General features: G+C 46.5%; 1 protein-coding gene across 2 annotated transcripts; it reads right to left on the bottom strand.

The window, feature by feature from the left end:
- Positions 1–3,030: 3,030 nt before the first annotated feature.
- LOC143290148 (uncharacterized) lies at positions 3,031–21,743 on the bottom strand. Of its 2 annotated transcripts, none has more exons than XM_076599449.1 (7): positions 21,456–21,743; positions 17,931–18,915; positions 15,390–15,624; positions 13,646–13,699; positions 8,006–8,186; positions 5,382–5,476; positions 3,031–4,181 (listed from the first exon to the last, which is right to left on the bottom strand). In XM_076599449.1, the coding sequence occupies exons 1-7, from the start codon at positions 21,488–21,490 to the stop codon at positions 4,033–4,035; spliced, it is 1,734 nt and encodes a 577-aa protein (XP_076455564.1). In that variant the 5' UTR covers positions 21,491–21,743; the 3' UTR covers positions 3,031–4,032. The 2 variants fall into 2 exon arrangements, with proteins under 2 accessions (XP_076455564.1, XP_076455565.1); XM_076599450.1 differs by having other exon boundaries at positions 17,931–18,912.
- Positions 21,744–22,496: the final 753 nt, after the last annotated feature.

Below are 22,496 nucleotides of genomic sequence, written 5' to 3'. Positions count from 1 at the left end.
ATATACTGGCAGAATCGTCACAATTCCATCTTTAAATCTATTCCATTTATGTTTGCCTACGTTAAACTGATTTAATGCAGTTCGTAATTTTCAGCGATGAGCTCGTTAAAACTGACCCTATTCAGGTGACTTAAATTAAGATTATAGATTCATCTTAAATAATCAACACTTCATTTTATACTCATTAGAAAGTAGGAGTTGAGCTCTTTCTTTTGCAACTTATCCGACGTAAATCGGTTCAGGAATCATTTAGAAATCTATCACTGAACACCTTCTAAGAAACACAGTTGTTGTCAGATTTGGCCCAATTTGGGCCGATCTGTTTCGCAGCACACGTGATTGTCTTTGCAGTCCGCTTAAATTGCATAAATTGGCACAGTGAGTGATGAGTGGTCACTTCATACCTGGTGAGAGAGAGAGAGAAAGAGCAGCTCTGGTCAGATGAAAATCGCCATGTCGTCATATGCTCGTAGCAGTATTCCATTTGATTCTTCTTAACGTCAGTCAATGACGTCTCGGGACACACTTGTGCCGACATGTTGTGCTAATGACATTTGTTTGTGTCATTCCAGGCACTGTCTTCTCTTTTTTTTTATCTTCTCTTCTTATGTTTTCTCTTATTATGTCTTCTCTTTTTATGTCTTCTTCTTTATTTCTTCTCCTTAAGTTTATGTCTTCTTTTCTTATGTTCTCATAACTATTGTAAATAAAACAATATAAAAACCCCTTTGTGACTGGCCTCTATATGTTCCTGGCCTATGCGCAGGAATTCTTATCTGTCCTTTTGTCATTTAAATTATTTAGTTAGTTCTTTTGTACCGTCCCCTTGAATAAAAACTTGGTTCAGGTAACACTGCTACATAAACAAAACAGTCTCAAAGTCTGTAGCCTTTCATGCCCTGCTCTCATGGTGACCTCAGCTTCGATACCCCTCCACTCCTGTGCTTGGGGTGAGTCCTGTCAATGTCTTCAGTGTCGGCAGATTCATGGGGGGCTGTTGTTTGAGGGACGTGGTGGCGGTCTCCACTCTGGAGGGGACGCTCACTCAGTCTGGCTCCGCGACTAAGCCATTATTGTCGTTAGTAGTGGGCTTAGTAGATGGTGTCCTAAGTTCGTTAAATCAGAACAGGCACCACTGAACACCACCGAAGTGACTCAGCAGCAGTGCAGGGTCTCCTCTGGTGTGTGGCCTCCTGGCGACCTAACATCGATGGTTCCCTGCAGACTGCCGACGCTGGAACTGTGACGGACGAACCCGGGTGGGGTCGTGTATGGGGGAATCGAAATGAGCAGCGTGGGAGTAATGCCACTGAAACGGTGCAGTTGATGGGGCAGCCAAAAAAAACCAAAAAAACGTTGGCTGATGGCTCGTCGAGTGGGCTGTGCACCTGCATGTGAGATTCCATGAATGTGGTCAAAGACTGAGCGGGTCCAGGAATTTGGTAGCATTGGCCTCTGGACACCAGTGGATGTACCACAGAGTAGGGACGATGTCCCAAGCTGAACATCTTGTAGCTGGAGACCAGTGGTAGCTTTGTGATAGGCTTCCATCTTGCCAGACTGAACCTGATCTTCAGCAAGGCAATTGGAGTCACCCACACAGGAGATGTAGTGTTCTTCTGAAATGGAGTTGGTACTGAAACGTGAAAGGGCGTCAGCTACTACATTGAACTTGCTCTGGATGTACTGTATGTCAGTGGTGAACTCGGCAATGAAGGAAATAGGTCTTGTCTGTCGAGGGGAGCGGTTGGTTTGACTCTTGATAGCTGACGTCAAGGGTTTGTGATCCGTGTACAGCGTGAAAGTTCGTCCCTCCAAAAAAATGCCTGAAATGTAAGATTTCACTGAAGCCATTCACTGCTAAGTCTTCCCTTTTCTAGGGTTGTTAGATTTCACTGAAGCCATTCACTGCTAAGTCTTCCCTTTTCTAGGGTTGTTAGATTTCACTGAAGCCATTCACTGCTATGTCTTCACTTTTCTAGGGTTGTTAGATTTCACTGAAGCCATTCACTGCTAAGTCTTCCCTTTTCTAGGGTTGTTAGATTTCACTGAAGCTATTGACTGCTACGGGAGTAGGCTGGGGAGAAAGCGAACTCAGTCGAACTGGAATGTTTTACCGGGGTTAAACTTTAAGGATAAGATGCAAGCTTCTTTTCACCAAGCTCTCACAACGACAACATGATAATAAGCATTGTTTAAATCATCACACTTCTGGAGACGTTTTCCCTTGCAACACCTGTGGGAAGTGCTGTGCATCCAGAATCGGCCTCTTCTCCCATATGAGGACACACACCGACAGATAAGCCTGCCTGCCTACTCATCCGTCGGACCGACGGGAGACTCCATCAACAAATCATAAAATAAAAGGAATTAAAAAAAATTAAAAAACGAAGTAGAAAGAATATGTGCAAGAAGGGAATGGAGGAGGAGGAGGGAAAAGACAACCAAAGGAGAAAAGAAAAAAGAAGAAAAAGGAAGAAGGAAAGAAAGAAATTTTAAAGAAATTTAAACACCAGCAACATGATGAAATCACAATCCTAACTGAAAAGGTTGAGAAACAAACCAAGTGATCATTTCACACACACACACACACACACACACACACACACACACACACACACACACACAGAGTTCATTCGATTTTTTTTTAATCAACCAAACCTTATTTTTGAAATACTGAAATCATTTATTATACAGTCTATCGTCCAAGGGCACAATCACAGAAACTTTGCTGTGTACCTCCACCTCACACACACACACACACACACACACACACACACACACACACACACACACACACACACACACGACACGTCATATGTATATGATATGTCAAATTAAAAAAACGAACCACACACACACACACACACACACACACACGCGCGCGCGCGCGCGCGCGCCCGCTCGCACGCACGCACACACGCACACACACACACGACACGTCATATGTATATGATATGTCAAATTAAAAAACAAATACACACACACACACACGCACACACACACACACACACGCGCACGCACACACACACACACACACACAGGGGAGGGGGGAAGGGGGGGGGAGCAAAATTAAGCAGAAGTCCTAATGCGCTCTTTTTCTTTTCCCACTCTCCACACAAACCATGAGCATGTAATAGGACCACCCTCACCATGCACACACACCATCAATACATCACTGTTACATAATGCTTGACCCATAGAAAAACAATCTATGGACAGAAAAAAAAACCGTGATGAACAGCAGTGATAGAGAGACAGACAGATTGACTGATCTGCAGAGAGATAGATTTAACAATCACAAAGGATTGTACTACAATGTGTAGTATTGTATTGGTGGATACCACTTCTTTGTCCACATGTGCTGTTATTTTGTATGATGCACTATTGTATATGAACTGTTTCATGTGAGGCGCATAGAGCCCATATATGGTGAATTTGCGCCAAATTAGTACACTATATAGCTATTATCATTATATTATATTAGACACATCTATAAGTTGGGACTGTCCATGGTTTATTGGTTTTAGACAAACCAGTGTTAAAATGCCCAAGGAGGAGGATTTCATAACCATACGTAGCAACAGCGTCCATAATGAACGAAAATTTATCACTTCATCTTTTCAACTAAGTTTCTGATAAGAAATCCAACTATGATGGGTTCGTGTCGTTTGATATTGATTTCAAGCCATACGACTTCAATGGTGTTGTTTCCAAGATGGGTTAGTCATTTGAAATGTACTCTTATTTATGTAATTAGCAATCCTGTGGCATGAAACATCTGTACTAGTTATGTTGATACCAGGTACACTGACATCACAGTCATACATGATATTGGATAGTCTGGATTCGTAAAATCCAAATAGATGAAATGGTTCTTCATTATTTTTAAGTATTGAAAAAATACCTGTCATTTTGTTGAGAAGGCAATTGAAGTTGCTGTGTCCAATGCGAAGGCCTTCTTTTTGAGACTATTGTCTTGGTCACAATGCGGTTATTTTAGTGATGGTCACGTGGTGGTTAATGTGATGGTCAGTGAGTGATGGCGTGTCTGAGGCGAGGCCAGAGGAAGCCCAGCTCTTTGTCCCGGGTATAGTTGAGGCGTGCCATACCTCGGACCACCCGGGGTATGAAGGCGTCTTCATCCACCAGCAGTGGAATCAGCTTGTTACGACGTGAACCTGCACACCAACAGAACACGGTGATTTGTCATCACTGGATGCATGTGTTCCTTTTATCAGTTCTTATTATCAGTAGTAGTAGTTGTAGTAGTAGTAGTCAAAGCGGAGATGGTGATTGTACATCGCGTTTATGGACCAGTCCAGCCCCACGTCTCGACATCTTGAAACTGAAACTGAGTGTCTGTGTGGTGTTAGATTGCAGTTATATTGTATTGTTTCAGTTGTACTGTATTGTATTGTATTGTCTGTGTTTCTTTTCGTCGCAACAAATTTCTGCGTCAGATTCGGCGCTGCTCTCACCGGGGAGAGCGCGTTGCCACAATGAAGGGACATGCGGCACCCATTAAAGAATAGATTCTCTCTCTCTCTCTCTCTCTCTCTCTCTCTCTCTCTCTCTCTCTGTGTGTGTGTGTGTGTGTGTGTGTGTGTGTGTGTGTGTGTCACTCTCTAAGATATATATATATTATATATGTATGTGTGTGTGTGTAGATAGACAGACAGATAGATAGATATATAGAAACTTGATGACTCCAACCTTTTTCTCTGTCTTCTCTGTCTCATTCTCACACCCCTTGTCTGTCTTTCTCTCTCCTTCCTCTACCTTCACCCCACCCCTGCCCTCTCTCTTTCTTTCTCCCCCACTCTGTCTTTCTTTCCCTCTCTCCATCTGCTCATCTTCCACACTCTATCTCATTCTGTCCATGTGTCCTACACTCCCCTCATCCACTCACTGTTTCATTTCTCTCTCTCTCTCTCTCTCTCTCTCTCTCTCTCTCTCTCTCTCTCTTTAAGCTCAGATGCTAAAGTACCAAAGTGTCGCAAATCTCTTATTTATGTTGTTTCAGTTCTGTTTTGTCCTTTCTGTTCCATTTTATCTGTCTTGCACCATTTTGCTCTGATTAGTACCTACTATGTCACTAGAGCTTTTCAGCTAATGACATTAAACATTTCAGTGTTCAGTGTTCTCTCTCTCTCTCTCTCTCTCTCTCTCTCTCTCTCCACATTCCTCACAACTCCACACGTAAAAGAACCCACGGTGACGAAATGGCTGTCCCTGACAAATTGTGTAGACAAGTTCATATGATCGGAAAACTAATACACCTGCAGGGGGAGAGTGGGAGGCGCTGCACTCAACAGACGCGCCCGAATTTCACAAGGTTATGACAAAGGGGGAATAACCAAAGGGTCAAGGTCACTCACAAGGGTCCAGAGCGGCAGCGAAGTGCATGAGGAACTGACAGGCATCAGAGTCTTCGTAATTCTTGGTCAGCACCAGCAGTACCTTGCTGTTGCATCTGGAAAGCATAATTATATGCATCCATTTCATCCATTTTATTTTTTTCGTTTTACTTCATTTCGGTTTAAACACGATTTGTTCGTTCCAAGTCATAATACAATGTAGCAACAAACACCAAAGCACTGAGCACAACAAGCAGAAGGTTTTGAAGTGTACCCTTGTAATAGCGGCATGTGCACAGGATTGGCTTGAAAAAACCCCATAAACTATGATGATGAAAATAGAAGGGGAAACACACACACACACACACACACACACACACACACACACACACACACACACACACACGCACGCACAACTTGAAGGAGCAAACTTTCGTTCCAAAGTCAGTTCACATGGATATTTCTTTGCCCTTACAAGAATTCTGTTTGTTTAGCAGAATATGATTTTTTTAAGTAGGTTGATTTTACAATCACTAGTATAAAAAAGATCAATAAATAAATAAATAACACACACACACACACACACACACACACACACACACACACACACACACACACACACACACACACGAGAGAGAGAGAGAGAGAGAGGGGGGGGGGGAAGAGAGAGAGGGGGGTGGTAAAAAAAAAAAAAGCCCACAAAGAAAAAACCACAACAACAAACAAACAGAATCATAATGAACTCGGCAATGAAGTCGGGCAAGATGAAACACCCTTGGTTTACACACGGTTTCCGTGTACGTGGCTGCAATAACAATGACAACATCCTGCCTTGATCCCTGTTATAATCACCTGCCTTGATCCCTGTTATAACCACCTGCCTTGATCCCTGTTATAACCACCTGCCTTGATCCCTGCTATAACCACCTGCCTTGATCCCTGCTATAATCACCTTGATCCCTGTTATAGTCACCTTGATCCCTGTTATAACCACCTGCCTTGATCCCTGTTATAATCACCTTGATCCCTGTTATAACCACCTGCCTTGATCCCTGTTATAATCACCTTGATCCCTGTTATAGTCACCTTGATCCCTGTTATAACCACCTGCCTTGATCCCTGTTATAATCACCTGCCTTGATCCCTGTTATAGTCACCTTGATCCCTGTTATAACCACCTGCCTTGATCCCTGTTATCACCTGCCTTGATCCCTGTTATAACCACCTGCCTTGATCCCTGTTATAATCACCTGCCTTGATCCCTGTTATAATCACCTTGATCCCTGTTATAACCACCTGCCTTGATCCCTGTTATAACCACCTGCCTTGATCCCTGTTATAACCACCTGCCTTGATCCCTGTTATAATCACCTTGATCCCTGTTATAACCACCTTGATCCCTGTTATAGTCACCTTGATCCCTGTTATAACCACCTGCCTTGATCCCTGTTATAGTCACCTTGATCCCTGCTATAACCACCTGCCTTGATCCCTGTTATAATCACCTTGATCCCTGCTATAACCACCTGCCTTGATCCCTGTTATAACCACCTGCCTTGATCCCTGTTATAACCACCTGCCTTGATCCCTGTTATAACCACCTGCCTTGATCCCTGTCATAATCACCTTGATCCCTGTTATAATCACCTTGATCCCTGTTATAACCACCTGCCTTGATCCCTGTTATAATCACCTTGATCCCTGTTATAATCACCTTGATCCCTGTTATAGTCACCTGCCTTGATCCCTGTTATAACCACCTGCCTTGATCCCTGTCATAATCACCTTGATCCCTGTTATAATCACCTGCCTTGATCCCTGTTATCACCTGCCTTGATCCCTGTTATAACCACCTGTCTTGATCCATGCTATATCCACCTGCCTTGATCCCTGTTATAACCACCTGCCTTGATCCCTGCTATAATCACCTGCCTTGATCCCTGTTATAACCACCTGCCTTGATCCCTGTCATAATCACCTGCCTTGATCCCTGTTATAACCACCTGCCTTGATCCCTGTCATAATCACCTTGATCCCTGCTATAACCACCTGCCTTGATCCCTGCTATATTCACCTTGATCCTTGCTATAATCACCTTGATCCCTGCTATAACCACCTGCCTTGGTCCCTGCTATATTCACCTTGATCCTTGCTATATTCACCTTGATCCTTGCTATATTCACCTTGATCCCTGCTATAATCACCTTGATCCCTGTTATAATCACCTTGATCCCTGTTATAATCACCTTGATCCCTGCTATAATCACCTGCCTTGATCCCTGCTATAACCACCTGCCTTGATCCCTGCTATATTCACCTTGATCCTTGCTATAATCACCTTGATCCCTGCTATAACCACCTGCCTTGGTCCCTGCTATATTCACCTTGATCCTTGCTATATTCACCTTGATCCCTGCTATAATCACCTTGATCCCTGTTATAGTCACCTGCCTTGATCCCTGTTATAATCACCTTGATCCCTGTTATCACCTGCCTTGATCCCTGCTATAATCACCTTGATCCTTGCTATATTCACCTTGATCCCTGTTATAATCACCTTGATCCCTGTTATAATCACCTTGATCCCTGTTATAATCACCTTGATCCCTGCTATAATCACCTGCCTTGATCCCTGCTATAATCACCTGTTTTCCAGGGTGGCCGCCATGTTCTCATACTCGTTGCCGCCCAGCTGGATGTCCCGCAGAGTGAGGCACAGCCGAAGCCCGTACACTCCCTCCAGTGTGTCCACGATCTCCCTGCCCAGCCTCGACACGTCCTTCTCCGCGATGTTGATGTAGCAGTCATACTGCTCCAGTCTCTGTGCTGATCAACACAGGGAGGCACTATCAGTCTGTTGATGTGACAGTCATACTGCTCCAGTCTCTGTGCTGATCAACACAGGGAGGCACTATCAGTCTGTTGATGTAGCAGTCATACTGCTCCAGTCTCTGTGCTGATCAACACAGGGAGGCACTATCAGTCTGTTGATGTAGCAGTCATACTGCTCCAGTCTCTGTGCTGATCAACACAGGGAGGCACTATCAGTGTGTTGATGTGACAGTCATACTGCTCCAAGGGACACTATCAGTGTGTTGATGTGGCAGTCATACTGCTCCAAGGGACACTATCAGTGTGTTGATGTGACAGTCATACTGCTCCAAGGGACACTATCAGTGTGTTGATGTGACAGTCATACTGCTCCAAGGGACACTATCAGTGTGTTGATGTGACAGTCATACTGCTCCAAGGGACACTATCAGTGTGTTGATGTGACAGTCATACTGCTCCAAGGGACACTATCAGTGTGTTGTTGTAGCAGTCATACTGCTCCAGGGGACACTATCAGTCTGTTGTTGTAGCAGTCATACTGCTCCAAGGGACACTATCAGTGTGTTGATGTAGCAGTCATACTACTCCAAGGGACACTATCAGTGTGTTGATGTGACAGTCATACTGCTCCAAGGGACACTGTCAGTCTGTTGATGTGACAGTCATACTGCTCCAAGGGACACTGTCAGTCTGTTGATGTAGCAGTCATACTGCTCCAAGGGACACTATCAGTGTGTTGATGTGACAGTCATACTGCTCCAAGGGACACTGTCAGTCTGTTGATGTGACAGTCATACTGCTCCAAGGGACACTGTCAGTCTGTTGATGTGACAGTCATACTGCTCCAAGGGACACTGTCAGTCTGTTGATGTAGCAGTCATACTGCTCCAAGGGACACTATCAGTGTGTTGATGTGACAGTCATACTGCTCCAAGGGACACTATCAGTGTGTTGATGTAGCAGTCATACTGCTCCAAGGGACACTATCAGTGTGTTGATGTAGCAGTCATACTGCTCCAAGGGACACTATCAGTGTGTTGATGTGACAGTCATACTGCTCCAAGGGACACTATCAGTGTGTTGATGTGACAGTCATACTGCTCCAAGGGACACTATCAGTGTGTTGATGTAGCAGTCATACTGCTCCAAGGGACACTATCAGTGTGTTGATGTAGCAGTCATACTGCTCCAAGGGACACTATCAGTGTGTTGATGTGGCAGTCATACTGCTCCAAGGGACACTATCAGTCTGTTGATGTGACAGTCATACTGCTCCAAGGGACACTGTCAGTCTGTTGATGTGGCAGTCATACTGCTCCAAGGGACACTATCAGTCTGTTGATGTGGCAGTCATACTGCTCCAAGGGACACTATCAGTGTGTTGATGTGACAGTCATACTGCTCCAAGGGACACTATCAGTGTGTTGATGTGACAGTCATACTGCTCCAAGGGACACTATCAGTGTGTTGATGTAGCAGTCATACTGCTTCAAGGGACACTATCAGTCTGTTGATGTGACAGTCATACTGCTCCAAGGGACACTATCAGTGTGTTGTTGTGACAGTCATACTGCTCCAAGGGACACTGTCAGTCTGTTGATGTAGCAGTCATACTGCTCCAAGGGACACTATCAGTGTGTTGATGTGGCAGTCATACTGCTCCAAGGGACACTATCAGTCTGTTGATGTGACAGTCATACTGCTCCAAGGGACACTATCAGTCTGTTGATGTGGCAGTCATACTGCTCCAAGGGACACTATCAGTCTGTTGATGTGGCAGTCATACTGCTCCAAGGGACACTGTCAGTCTGTTGATGTAGCAGTCATACTGCTCCAAGGGACACTATCAGTCTGTTGATGTGACAGTCATACTGCTCCAAGGGACACTATCAGTGTGTTGATGTAGCAGTCATACTGCTCCAAGGGACACTATCAGTCTGTTGATGTGACAGTCATACTGCTCCAAGGGACACTATCAGTCTGTTGATGTAGCAGTCATACTGCTCCAAGGGACACTATCAGTGTGTTGATGTAGCAGTCATACTGCTCCAAGGGACACTATCAGTGTGTTGATGTGACAGTCATACTGCTCCAAGGGACACTGTCAGTCTGTTGATGTAGCAGTCATACTGCTCCAGATGACACTATCAGTCTGTTGATGTGACAGTCATACTGCTCCAGATGACACTATCAGTCTGTTGATGTGGCAGTCATACTGCTCCAAGGGACACTATCAGTCTGTTGATGTGGCAGTCATACTGCTCCAAGGGACACTATCAGTCTGTTGATGTGGCAGTCATACTGCTCCAAGGGACACTATCAGTGTGTTGATGTGACAGTCATACTGCTCCAAGGGACACTATCAGTCTGTTGATGTGGCAGTCATACTGCTCCAAGGGACACTATCAGTCTGTTGATGTGGCAGTCATACTGCTCCAAGGGACACTATCAGTGTGTTGATGTGGCAGTCATACTGCTCCAAGGGACACTATCAGTGTGTTGATGTGGCAGTCATACTGCTCCAAGGGACACTATCAGTGTGTTGATGTGACAGTCATACTGCTCCAAGGGACACTATCAGTGTGTTGTTGTGACAGTCATACTGCTCCAAGGGACACTGTCAGTCTGTTGATGTAGCAGTCATACTGCTCCAAGGGACACTATCAGTGTGTTGATGTGGCAGTCATACTGCTCCAAGGGACACTATCAGTCTGTTGATGTGACAGTCATACTGCTCCAAGGGACACTATCAGTCTGTTGATGTAGCAGTCATACTGCTCCAAGGGACACTATCAGTCTGTTGATGTGGCAGTCATACTGCTCCAAGGGACACTATCAGTGTGTTGATGTGGCAGTCATACTGCTCCAAGGGACACTATCAGTGTGTTGATGTGACAGTCATACTGCTCCAAGGGACACTATCAGTGTGTTGATGTAGCAGTCATACTGCTTCAAGGGACACTATCAGTCTGTTGATGTGACAGTCATACTGCTCCAGATGACACTATCAGTCTGTTGATGTGGCAGTCATACTGCTCCAAGGGACACTATCAGTCTGTTGATGTGACAGTCATACTGCTCCAGATGACACTATCAGTCTGTTGATGTAGCAGTCATACTGCTCCAGTCTCTGTGCTGCTCAACACACAGGGGGACACTTTCGCTTCTATTTCCTCAAGGAGGCGTCACAAACCCATATACGCTACACCACATCTGCTAAGTAACTGAACTATTAGCAGCACAACCCAACGTGCAGTCAGGACAGGCCTTAAGTGCATGCACATGTGTGTGTGTGTGTGTGTGTGTGTGTGTGTGTGTGTGTGTGTGTGCCCATCAGAGTGTATCTATCTGAGGTCAGCACTTACTGATGTTGCCATGGGTTCTTTTTCAGTGCGCCACAAGAGCCAGACCGGGGTTCGATCGATGCCAGACCCTGACGGACACTGTACTGGCTGATGCCTCAAGCTCCATCACCAGTCCTCCACATTCCTTCTCGTAAGGCGGCTATTGTATTGTATTGTATTGCATTGTATGGTATTGTATTGTATTGTATTGTGTTGTGTTGTGGTGTGTTGTATTGTGTTGTATTGTATTGTGTTGTGTTGTATTGTATTGTATTGTGTTGTGTTGTATTGTATTGCGTTGTGTTGCATTGCATTGCATTGTATTGTGTTGTGTTGTATTGTATTGTATTGTGTTGTGTTGCATTGTATTGTATTGTATTGTATTGTATTGTGTTGTATTGTATTGTATTGTGTTGTGTTGCATTGCATTGTATTGTATTGTGTTGTGTTGTATTGTATTGTATTGTGTTGTGTTGCATTGTATTGTATTGTATTGTGTTGTGTTGTGTTGTATTGTATTGTGTTGTGTTGCATTGCATTGCATTGTATTGTATTGTATTGTGTTGTGTTGTATTGTATTGTGTCGCACAGCATGCTCTGTATTATGTCTTCACACTTTGTCACAACAGATTTCTCTGTGTGAAATTCGGGTTGTTGTTGCTGTTGTTGTTGTTTGCATCACGGCTGGGCCACACCACTTCAACTAGTATCAGTCACCATTGTCACATCATCATTCTCATCGTCGACGTCGTGTCGTCCGGGTGATAGGCCAACATCGTGGTGGATGGTGGTAGAATGGTTAAGATCACCTTCACCTTCACCTTCACCTCTCCCGTAGTCTGGGTTCAGACCGTTGGGGCACCGCTGCTGACCTGGCCACCACCCCTCTCCACTCTTCACGGTTTTCTGATTTCCTCAGGGCGTCACCGAGCGTCAAGCCTGTCCACCCCCGGATGTTGTCTTCCCATCTCTTCTTCTGCCGTCCTCTCCTTCTGCCTCCTTGTACGGTGCCTTGCAGGAACGTTTTGGCAAGACCAGATGATCGGGAGATGTGTCCATACCACCTAAGTTTGCGTTTTTTCACTATGGACAGAAGGTCTTCGTAGGGTCCAATACTTTGCTTGATTCTGTTCTTCACTTCCGTAATGGTTAAGATACTTATCTGTCAATACAGTGAGGGTCTCTGCTCCAATACCGGTGTCGCCGTTTCTCTCAAGTTTCACTGGAAACTCACAACTGAACGTCCAGTCATTCGGGTGAGATGATAAAAGGAAGTCACGCGTGCAGCAAGCACTTAGCACGCTGTGATAAGAAACTCCAGGAAGAGATGTACAGTACAGGGTCTTCTGAGAAGAAGCCCCCCTCAGTCAAGTGTTTAGGCCTTTAACTCCTTAAATCGAAGTCACGTGTGCAGCAAGCACTTAGCACACTGTAAAAGAACCCATGGCAACATAAGTGCTGTCCTCTAGCAAATTTCTGTAGGTAAAAATATCCCCTGTGACTGGTACTCAAGTATATGTGTGCATGCACTCCAAGCCTGACTAGCGCGTTGGTATTGATGCCTCCTTTCAAACCCGAAACTTTGGTTACTATCGCGGAGCTCTCCATACAACAAGGCAGAGTATAACAACAAAGGAACAAGACAATTAAGACAAAAGCAAACTTCTTGACAAACAAACAGAACATCAGCCACAGACCAAAATTTTCTTAAAGAAATCATATGATGGTGCTTCGCTTTAGTAGTAGTAGTAGTGATAGCAGTTGTATGACTATTATCATAATCATTCATTTTTACAACTATCGGTGTTGTTATATTATTACGATTTAACATTAGCATTAATATTATGATTATTTATTGTTGTTGCTGTGTATGGAACAATTAGAAGCAGAAGCAACGCGTTTTGTATCTGGCACCCCTTAAAGGGAGCCAACTGATCATCTTTCATGATGAACTGGGTAAATGGATGATCGAGGGTTAGCTACCTTCGCACAGTTGAAATTCACAACAACAAAAAAACACAGGTCAGTGAAGACCCCCCCCCCCCCCCCCCTCATCCCCCTTCCGCCACACACACACACACACACACACACACACACACACACCCCTACCTGAATAGTGACTCAGCAGCTGTTGTTCTGCTAGGTACTGACTCACGTCCTCCACTGTGGACAGGAAATAAAGAAAATAATGAATAAATAATTAAATAAATGAACGAACGGACGAACGAACGCAGTAATTATTCAATCAATCAATCAGTCAATCAAAAACCAACCGATTCAGTTTATAGGCATGATTAACTGTCCATACAGAAAATCATTGACATTCAGAATTACATTTACTCTTTTCTCTCTTTCTCTTCCACATCAAAGCAGGTACATGGGCAATGACCTCAACATCGTGGCTTTATCTGTTGATTGAACCCAACTGAAAGTAATCGGTTGAAAAGCAAGTACCTCACCGACTTTTAAAACAGTTTTCTGCATATGTTTTGAAAGCATACCTCTCAGAAAAACGTGGAAGAAACATGACGAAGTGATTGTATGCAATTAAATTGAACGGTGTGTGTGTGTGTGTGTGTGTGTGTGTGTGTGTGTGTGTGTGTGTGTGTGTGTGTGTGTGTGTGTGTGTGTGTGTATAAGAAGAAGAAGAATACACTGTTTATATATTTGTGTGAATGTCGGTGTTAATCATTCACAGTTCAGATTTGCTGTTTCTGTTCCTGTTTTATTTCAAGTAATTAGTTACTGATGTTGTTAGTTTTGTTTTTGTTTACTGTTCTTGTTGTCTGGGGTGTGGGGATTTTTTGTTGCTGTCATTATTGCTGCCTGTTAATACATTGTCTCTATGCCAAAAGGATGTCGTTGCCTGAGACAATGAATATTGTCAGTGTCAGTGTCAGTCTCTCTCTCTCTCTCTCTCTCTCTCTCTCTCTCTCTATATATATATATATATATATATATATATATACATATTTTATATATATATATATATATATATATATATACATATTTTATATATATATATATATATATATATATATATATATATATATCTGTGTGGCTGTGTGTATACATATATATCTGAATCACACAGAGAGAGAGAACACACTGACAACTAAAATGTTTAATGTCATTAGCTGTAAAGTTCTAGTGACACAGTAGGTACCAATCAGAACAAAAATGGAGCAAAACAAATAACATGGAACAGAAAGGAAAAACAATCAAACTAAACTACTAAGGGATGTGGCACACACACACACACACACACACACACACACACACACACACACACACACACACACACATACAGAGAGAGAGAGAGAGAGAGAGAGAGAGAGAGAGAGAGAGAGAGAGAGAGAGAGAGAGAGAGAGCACATTAACCGAACGAACAATAATTATGGTTTCTTTGTACATTGGTGAACTGGACCCTGCCACCCCACCCCCACCCCCACCCCCACCCCCATCACCGCCGCTCCAGCTTCCCACGTCCCCGCCACTGTTAAACCAACAGACACTGCCACGACAGCCACGCCCCGAGGCTAACTCACAAACCAACACTGCCACGACAGCCACGCCCCGAGGCTACCTCACAAACCAACATTGCCACGACAGCCACGCCCCGAGGCTACCTCACAAACCAACACTGCCACGACAGCCACGCCCCGAGGCTAACTCACAAACCAACATTGCCACGACAGCCACGCCCCGAGGCTAACTCACAAACCAACAGACACTGCCACGACAGCCACGCCCCGAGGCTAACTCACAAACCAACATTGCCACGACAGCCATGACCCGAGGCTAACTCACAAACCAACACTGCCACAACAGACAATCCCCGAGGCTAACTCACGGATGAGCCCCCGGCATTCCTCCAGCACGTCGTAGCGTCCCAGGAGGACCAGGCAGGTGACCAGACTGCCCAGCACTGCAGGCCGCAGTCTGCCGTCCCGGCACCGCGCCCACTCCACCAGCAGGCTGTCCATATGGTTCCGCTCCCAGAAGTTGGCGATCTCCAGGGTGTCGAAGCCCACCAGTTCTGCGAGTCCACGGTAGTCTGGCAACAGTCCATCCTCTGACAGCACCATCTGAAAGCCAGGATTGTGGGGGATTAACCAGTCAGGATTGTGGGGGATTACTCAGTCAGGATTGTGGGGGATTAACAGCCAGGATTGTGAGGAATTACTCAGTCAGGATTGTGGGGGATTACTCAGTCAGGATTGTGGGGGATTAACAGCCAGGATTGTGAGGAATTACTCAGTCAGGATTGTGGGGGATTAACAGCCAGGATTGTGAGGAATTACTCAGTCAGGATTGTGGGGGATTAACAGCCAGGATTGTGAGGAATTACTCAGTCAGGATTGTGGGGGATTAACAGCCAGGATTGTGAGGAATTACCCAGTCAGGATTGTGGGGGATTAACAGCCAGGATTGTGAGGAATTACCCAGTCAGGATTGTGGGGGATTAACAGCCAGGATTGTGAGGAATTACCCAGTCAGGATTGTGGGGGATTAACAGCCAGGATTGTGAGGAATTACTCAGTCAGGATTGGTGGGGATCAGCCAGTCAGGAATGTGGGGACTAGTCAGTCAGGAATGTGGGGACTAGTCAGTCAGGAATATGGGGACTAGTCAGTCAGGATTGTGGGGATCAGTCAGTCAGGATTGGTGGGGACTAGTCAGTCAGGAATGTGGGGATCAGTCAGTCAGGAATGTGGGGACTAGTCAGTCAGGAATGTGGGGATCAGTCAGTCAGGAATGTGGGGACTAGTCAGTCAGGAATGTGGGGATCAGTCAGTCAGGAATGTGGGGATCAGTCAGTCAGGAATGTGGGGATCAGTCAGTCAGGAATGTGGGGATCAGTCAGTCAGGAATGTGGGGATCAGTCAGTCAGGAATGTGGGGACTAGTCAGTCAGGAATGTGGGGATCAGTCAGTCAGGAATGTGGGGATCAGTCAGTCAGGAATGTGGGGATCAGTCAGTCAGGAATGTGGGGATCAGTCAGTCAGGATTGTGAGGACTAGTCAGTCAGGAATGTGGGGATCAGTCAGTCAGGAATGTGGGGATCAGTCAGTCAGGATTGTGAGGACTAGTCAGTCAGGAATGTGGGGATCAGTCAGTCAGGAATGTGGGGATCAGTCAGTCAGGAATGTGGGGATCAGTCAGTCAGGAATGTGGGGATCAGTCAGTCAGGAATGTGGGGATCAGTCAGTCAGGAATGTGGGGATCAGTCAGTCAGGAATGTGGGGATCAGTCAGTCAGGAATGTGGGGACTAGTCAGTCAGGAATGTGGGGACTAGTCAGTCAGGAATGTGGGGACTAGTCAGTCAGGAATGTGGGGATCAGTCAGTCAGGAATGTGGGGACTAGTCAGTCAGGATTGTGAGGACTAGTCAGTCAGGAATGTGGGGATCAGTCAGTCAGGAATGTGGGGACTAGTCAGTCAGGAATGTGGGGACTAGTCAGTCAGGAATGTGGGGATCAGTCAGTCAGGAATGTGGGGACTAGTCAGTCAGGAATGTGGGGATCAGTCAGTCAGGAATGTGGGGATCAGTCAGTCAGGAATGTGGGGATCAGTCAGTCAGGAATGTGGGGACTAGTCAGTCAGGAATGTGGGGACTAGTCAGTCAGGAATGTGGGGATCAGTCAGTCAGGAATGTGGGGACTAGTCAGTCAGGAATGTGGGGACTAGTCAGTCAGGAATGTGGGGATCAGTCAGTCAGGAATGTGGGGACTAGTCAGTCAGGAATGTGGGGACTAGTCAGTCAGGAATGTGGGGATCAGTCAGTCAGGAATGTGGGGATCAGTCAGTCAGGAATGTGGGGATCAGTCAGTCAGGAATGTGGGGATCAGTCAGTCAGGAATGTGGGGATCAGTCAGTCAGGAATGTGGGGACTAGTCAGTCAGGAATGTGGGGACTAGTCAGTCAGGAATGTGGGGACTAGTCAGTCAGGAATGTGGGGACTAGTCAGTCAGGAATGTGGGGACTAGTCAGTCAGGAATGTGGGGATCAGTCAGTCAGGAATGTGGGGATCAGTCAGTCAGGAATGTGGGGATCAGTCAGTCAGGAATGTGGGGATCAGTCAGTCAGGAATGTGGGGATCAGTCAGTCAGGAATGTGGGGATTAGTCATTCAGTATGGTGGGGGATTATTTTGGGTGATAGTCAGTATAATAGTAACAATTATTATTGTTATCATTATTAATGTTCACGAAAATCCAAATTCTGGGAACAAGATCACAAGTGTGTAACAGACACAATCTCTCACACAGAAAACTCACCATGTCAACATTCAGCATCAAACACACACGCACGCACGCACGCACACACACACGTACACGCACACACACACACACACACACACACACACACACACAGCCGCCGCCGCTACTCACCATCTCCACATTGAGGTACAGACACAGCCTGTGACGGCTTTTTCGAAGGGCTCCGATGGGCGTGCTGAGCACAGGCTGTGGGTACATCTCCGACACCTCCTCCTCCCTCAGCCCCTCCTCCTTCTTCTTTTCTTCCTCCTCCCCCTCCTCTCCCTCCTCCTCCCCCTCCTCCTCCTCCTCTTCCTCCACCCCCGGAGAACCCCCGGCGACTGCCTGACCTTGGGGCGAGTCCCCCGTGCCGATGTCCGGGTCTTGGGTAGATGTCCCCGGCGGCCTGCAGACTTCAATCACCGTGGGATACTCCGAGAAGCTACGGAAGAAAGGAGCCGAGTCTACCGAGGTGGATTCGTAATCGCTGGTGATGAAGGAGGCGTCATGAGTGCCCGGGGTGTCGTGGTCAACGTCAACGTCGTCACCTGGTGGTGTCTCAAGGGGTTGTTGATGGTGGCGGTGGTGGTGCTGGTGGTGCTGGTGGTGGTGGTCTCGTGTGCTCGTGCCTGCAGGGGTCGTCTGTCGCCTGGAGTGGGGGTGGTGGTGGGACGAGGTCTGCGGTGGTGTGGGGGAGTTTTCTGAGCTGTTGTCAGCTCCTGGGCTGTGAGGGAGGGCTGTGTGTGTGCCCCATTGGCTTCCTCCCACATCACTGCTCCTTGGTTCCGGCGGATGGGGAAGGGTGATGGTGAGGGGGGTGGATAGAGTCAGGGGGTCGTCTTGTGCGTCCGGCTCTGAGCTGATGGGCGGCGCTTCTGCTTCTGCTTCAGACCGGGGTGGTTGTCGCTGGGGCACTCGTTGCTGCTGTTGCTGTTCCTGCTGCTGGTTTAGCTGGTTGACTTCTTGTGTTCGTTCTACTTCCTGCAGGGCCGACAAAGCCATGCTTGGCTCCTTGCCGAGTGGCGCTGTGTCGTGGCGACCTGCCCGACTAGGTGTGTTGGAGAGGAGGGACCGGATTCTGGTGAGCAGCTTGCGGGGCATGGAGACAGGGGCACTGCTGGACACAGAGCAATGATAGAAAACAGATGTAGCAAATGAAGCACCTTCACTGAGAAACACTGTGTCCAGGTGGGCAGACCTGACTGACCATTCTCACACTGGCACACCCCGTGGGAAAAAGCTGACCACTTCCTCTACCTTCACACCAGCAGATAAACAGTGAACAGTCATACAAGGTGACTGCCGCGTTGTCTGACTGACACACATCACCCACAGTGAGTGTGGTACCCGTGTCACCTGAATACACAGCACCCACAGTGAGTGTGGTACCCGTGTCACCTGAATACACAGCACCCACAGTGAGTGTGGTACCCGTGTCACCTGAATACACAGCACCCAGTGAGTGTGGTACCCGTGTCACCTGAATACACAGCACCCCAGTGAGTGTGGTACCCGTGTCACCTGAATACACAGCACCCAGTGAGTGTGGTACCTGTGTCACCTGAATACACACCACCCAGTGAGTGTGGTACCCGTGTCACCTGAATACACATCACCCACAGTGAGTGTGGTACCCGTGTCACCTGAATACACACCACCCAGTGAGTGTGGTACCCGTGTCACCTGAATACACATCACCCACAGTGAGTGTGGTACCCGTGTCACCTGAATACACACCACCCAGTGAGTGTGGTACCCGTGTCACCTGAATACACATCACCCACAGTGAGTGTGGTACCCGTGTCACCTGAATACACATCACCCCAGTGAGTGTGGTACCCGTGTCACCTGAATACACACCACCCAGTGAGTGTGGTACCCGTGTCACCTGAATACACATCACCCACAGTGAGTGTGGTACCCGTGTGACCTGAATACACAGCACCCAGTGAGTGTGGTACCCGTGTCACCTGAATACACATCACCCACAGTGAGTGTGGTACCCGTGTCACCTGAATACACACCACCCAGTGAGTGTGGTACCCGTGTCACCTGAATACACATCACCCACAGTGAGTGTGGTACCCGTGTCACCTGAATACACACCACCCAGTGAGTGTGGTACCCGTGTCACCTGAATACACATCACCCCAGTGAGTGTGGTACCCGTGTCACCTGAATACACACCACCCAGTGAGTGTGGTACCCGTGTCACCTGAATACACATCACCCACAGTGAGTGTGGTACCCGTGTCACCTGAATACACAGCACCCAGTGAGTGTGGTACCCGTGTCACCTGAATACACAGCACCCACAGTGAGTGTGGTACCCGTGTCACCTGAATACACAGCACCCACAGTGAGTGTGGTACCCGTGTGACCTGAATACACAGCACCCAGTGAGTGTGGTACCCGTGTCACCTGAATACACAGCACCCAGTGAGTGTGGTACCCGTGTCACCTGAATACACAGCACCCACAGTGAGTGTGGTACCCGTGTCACCTGAATACACAGCACCCAGTGAGTGTGGTACCCGTGTCACCTGAATACACACCACCCAGTGAGTGTGGTACCCGTGTCACCTGAATACACATCACCCACAGTGAGTGTGGTACCCGTGTCACCTGAATACACACCACCCAGTGAGTGTGGTACCCGTGTCACCTGAATACACAGCACCCACAGTGAGTGTGGTACCCGTGTCACCTGAATACACATCACCCACAGTGAGTGTGGTACCCGTGTCACCTGAATACACAGCACCCAGTGAGTGTGGTACCCGTGTCACCTGAATACACACCACCCAGTGAGTGTGGTACCCGTGTCACCTGAATACACATCACCCACAGTGAGTGTGGTACCCGTGTCACCTGAATACACAGCACCCAGTGAGTGTGGTACCCGTGTCACCTGAATACACAGCACACAGTGAGTGTGGTACCCGTGTCACCTGAATACACAGCACCCAGTGAGTGTGGTACCCGTGTCACCTGAATACACAGCACCAGTGAGTGTGGTACCCGTGTGACCTGAATACACAGCACCCAGTGAGTGTGGTACCCGTGTCACCCGAACACTGGCACCCCAGGGTCTGGCATGGTGCCAGAGAATGACCACACAGTTCGCCCAGCACGAGAAACAACACAGGTACCCGGTCAGTCAGTCATGTTCCACAGGATATTTTGGTGACAGGCAGATGCCGGATGCGCCTTACTTCAGTTGTACATTCCAACAGTTTGCAGGCCTGCCTGAGAGGCAGCTAGCCACTATGACTGGAATCAAGAGACATTTCAACAACAATAACACCAATAACTATAACAACGACTAGAATCACTACAACAATAGCAACAACAACAACAACAACAACAACAACAACACACACACACACACACACACACACACACACACACACACACACACACACTGTTCATTCTTTCTTTTTTTGTGTGTTTTCTATTTAACTCGTTTCACTAAGTGAAAAACACATTGTTGTTTTTGTTATGAAATCACACAAGTTGGTGACCTTTTTTTTAAAACATGAAATAAATCAAAATGCAATTCCGCACGTTCTTTCTATCGATAATCATAAGAAAAAGAACATCAATTGTGTGGTGAAGAGACGAGCGAAATCAATGCACACGACCACCATCACAAACCTGTGTCCGTGAAGTGACTCGGGTTCCACACACATCACACTGATAATCGACACGGGGTCAGCCCTACTTGTGTTGAAATTTTGTCAGTTTCTGGTTAATCACGACCTGTCTCGACAATAAACCCCGTAAAGGCCTCATGTGGGGGCGGGGTTGAGGTTAAGAAGTAGAGGGGACTCCCCTTCAGCTTTGACGTTGCTTTTATTACCAAGCTGTGTAACACCTGGCTATGTCGACATACTTCCTGCTTGACAAGTATGCCAACTGGAAAAGGACACGTAGCGGTGTTCTCGACACACCAATGAAAGGTGACTGGCTTTGAGGGCTGAGGGGAATTTTGTTTGGTTCGACCGGAAGATTTCAACTCGTATGACAGCTGTGCGCGTGCTTGGAAATTTGTCAATACCCTTCCGCCCCTCTCTCTCCCTCTCTCTCCCTCTCTGCGTGTATATATATATATATATATCAACAACAGTAGGCTCTTCATGTCTTTAAAACTTGTATTCTTAAAAAGCAGCAAACTTTCGCTGTAAAAACAGCTTCTTCAGGCAAGGGTATATATATATATATATGTCTGTCTATCTGCCCCTTGATTTGTCTCCACTATCATTCTCCTCTAGCTAAGTAGTGTTGTAAATGCTAAATTACCAGTCATGTACTCATGATCATAATGAGCATGTTGTATTGATATAATCATTTCCCCCATTGTCTTATTTTCCGGTTTCCCCTTCGAGGGCTGGATCATTAACACCACTCTCTTGCTTACTCAGTTTCCCCAAAATAAAATGTATTCAGTTCAGTTCAGTTCAGTTCAGTTCAGTACTCCTCTCTCTCTCTCTCAAAGACTTGTTATCCACGGGCAGAATAAAGTTGACTGAATGCTGGTATGTTCTGGAATGATTGCAAGGAGTACATTAAATTGGAGTGTATTAAATTATGTATGTGAGAGGATGGTAGAGTTTTCTTTTTCTTTTTCTTAGTATTTTCTTTGAAGTGATGAAGTGATACACTGTACGTATATGATTATGGTGACAGTGTTACCAG

The sequence above is a fragment of the Babylonia areolata genome, chromosome 15 (assembly GCF_041734735.1).
Source record: "Babylonia areolata isolate BAREFJ2019XMU chromosome 15, ASM4173473v1, whole genome shotgun sequence".
Lineage (NCBI taxonomy): Eukaryota > Metazoa > Mollusca > Gastropoda > Neogastropoda > Buccinidae > Babylonia > Babylonia areolata.
Note: the sequence above shows the minus strand (reverse complement) of the source record. Positions and strands in the feature narration are given on the sequence as shown.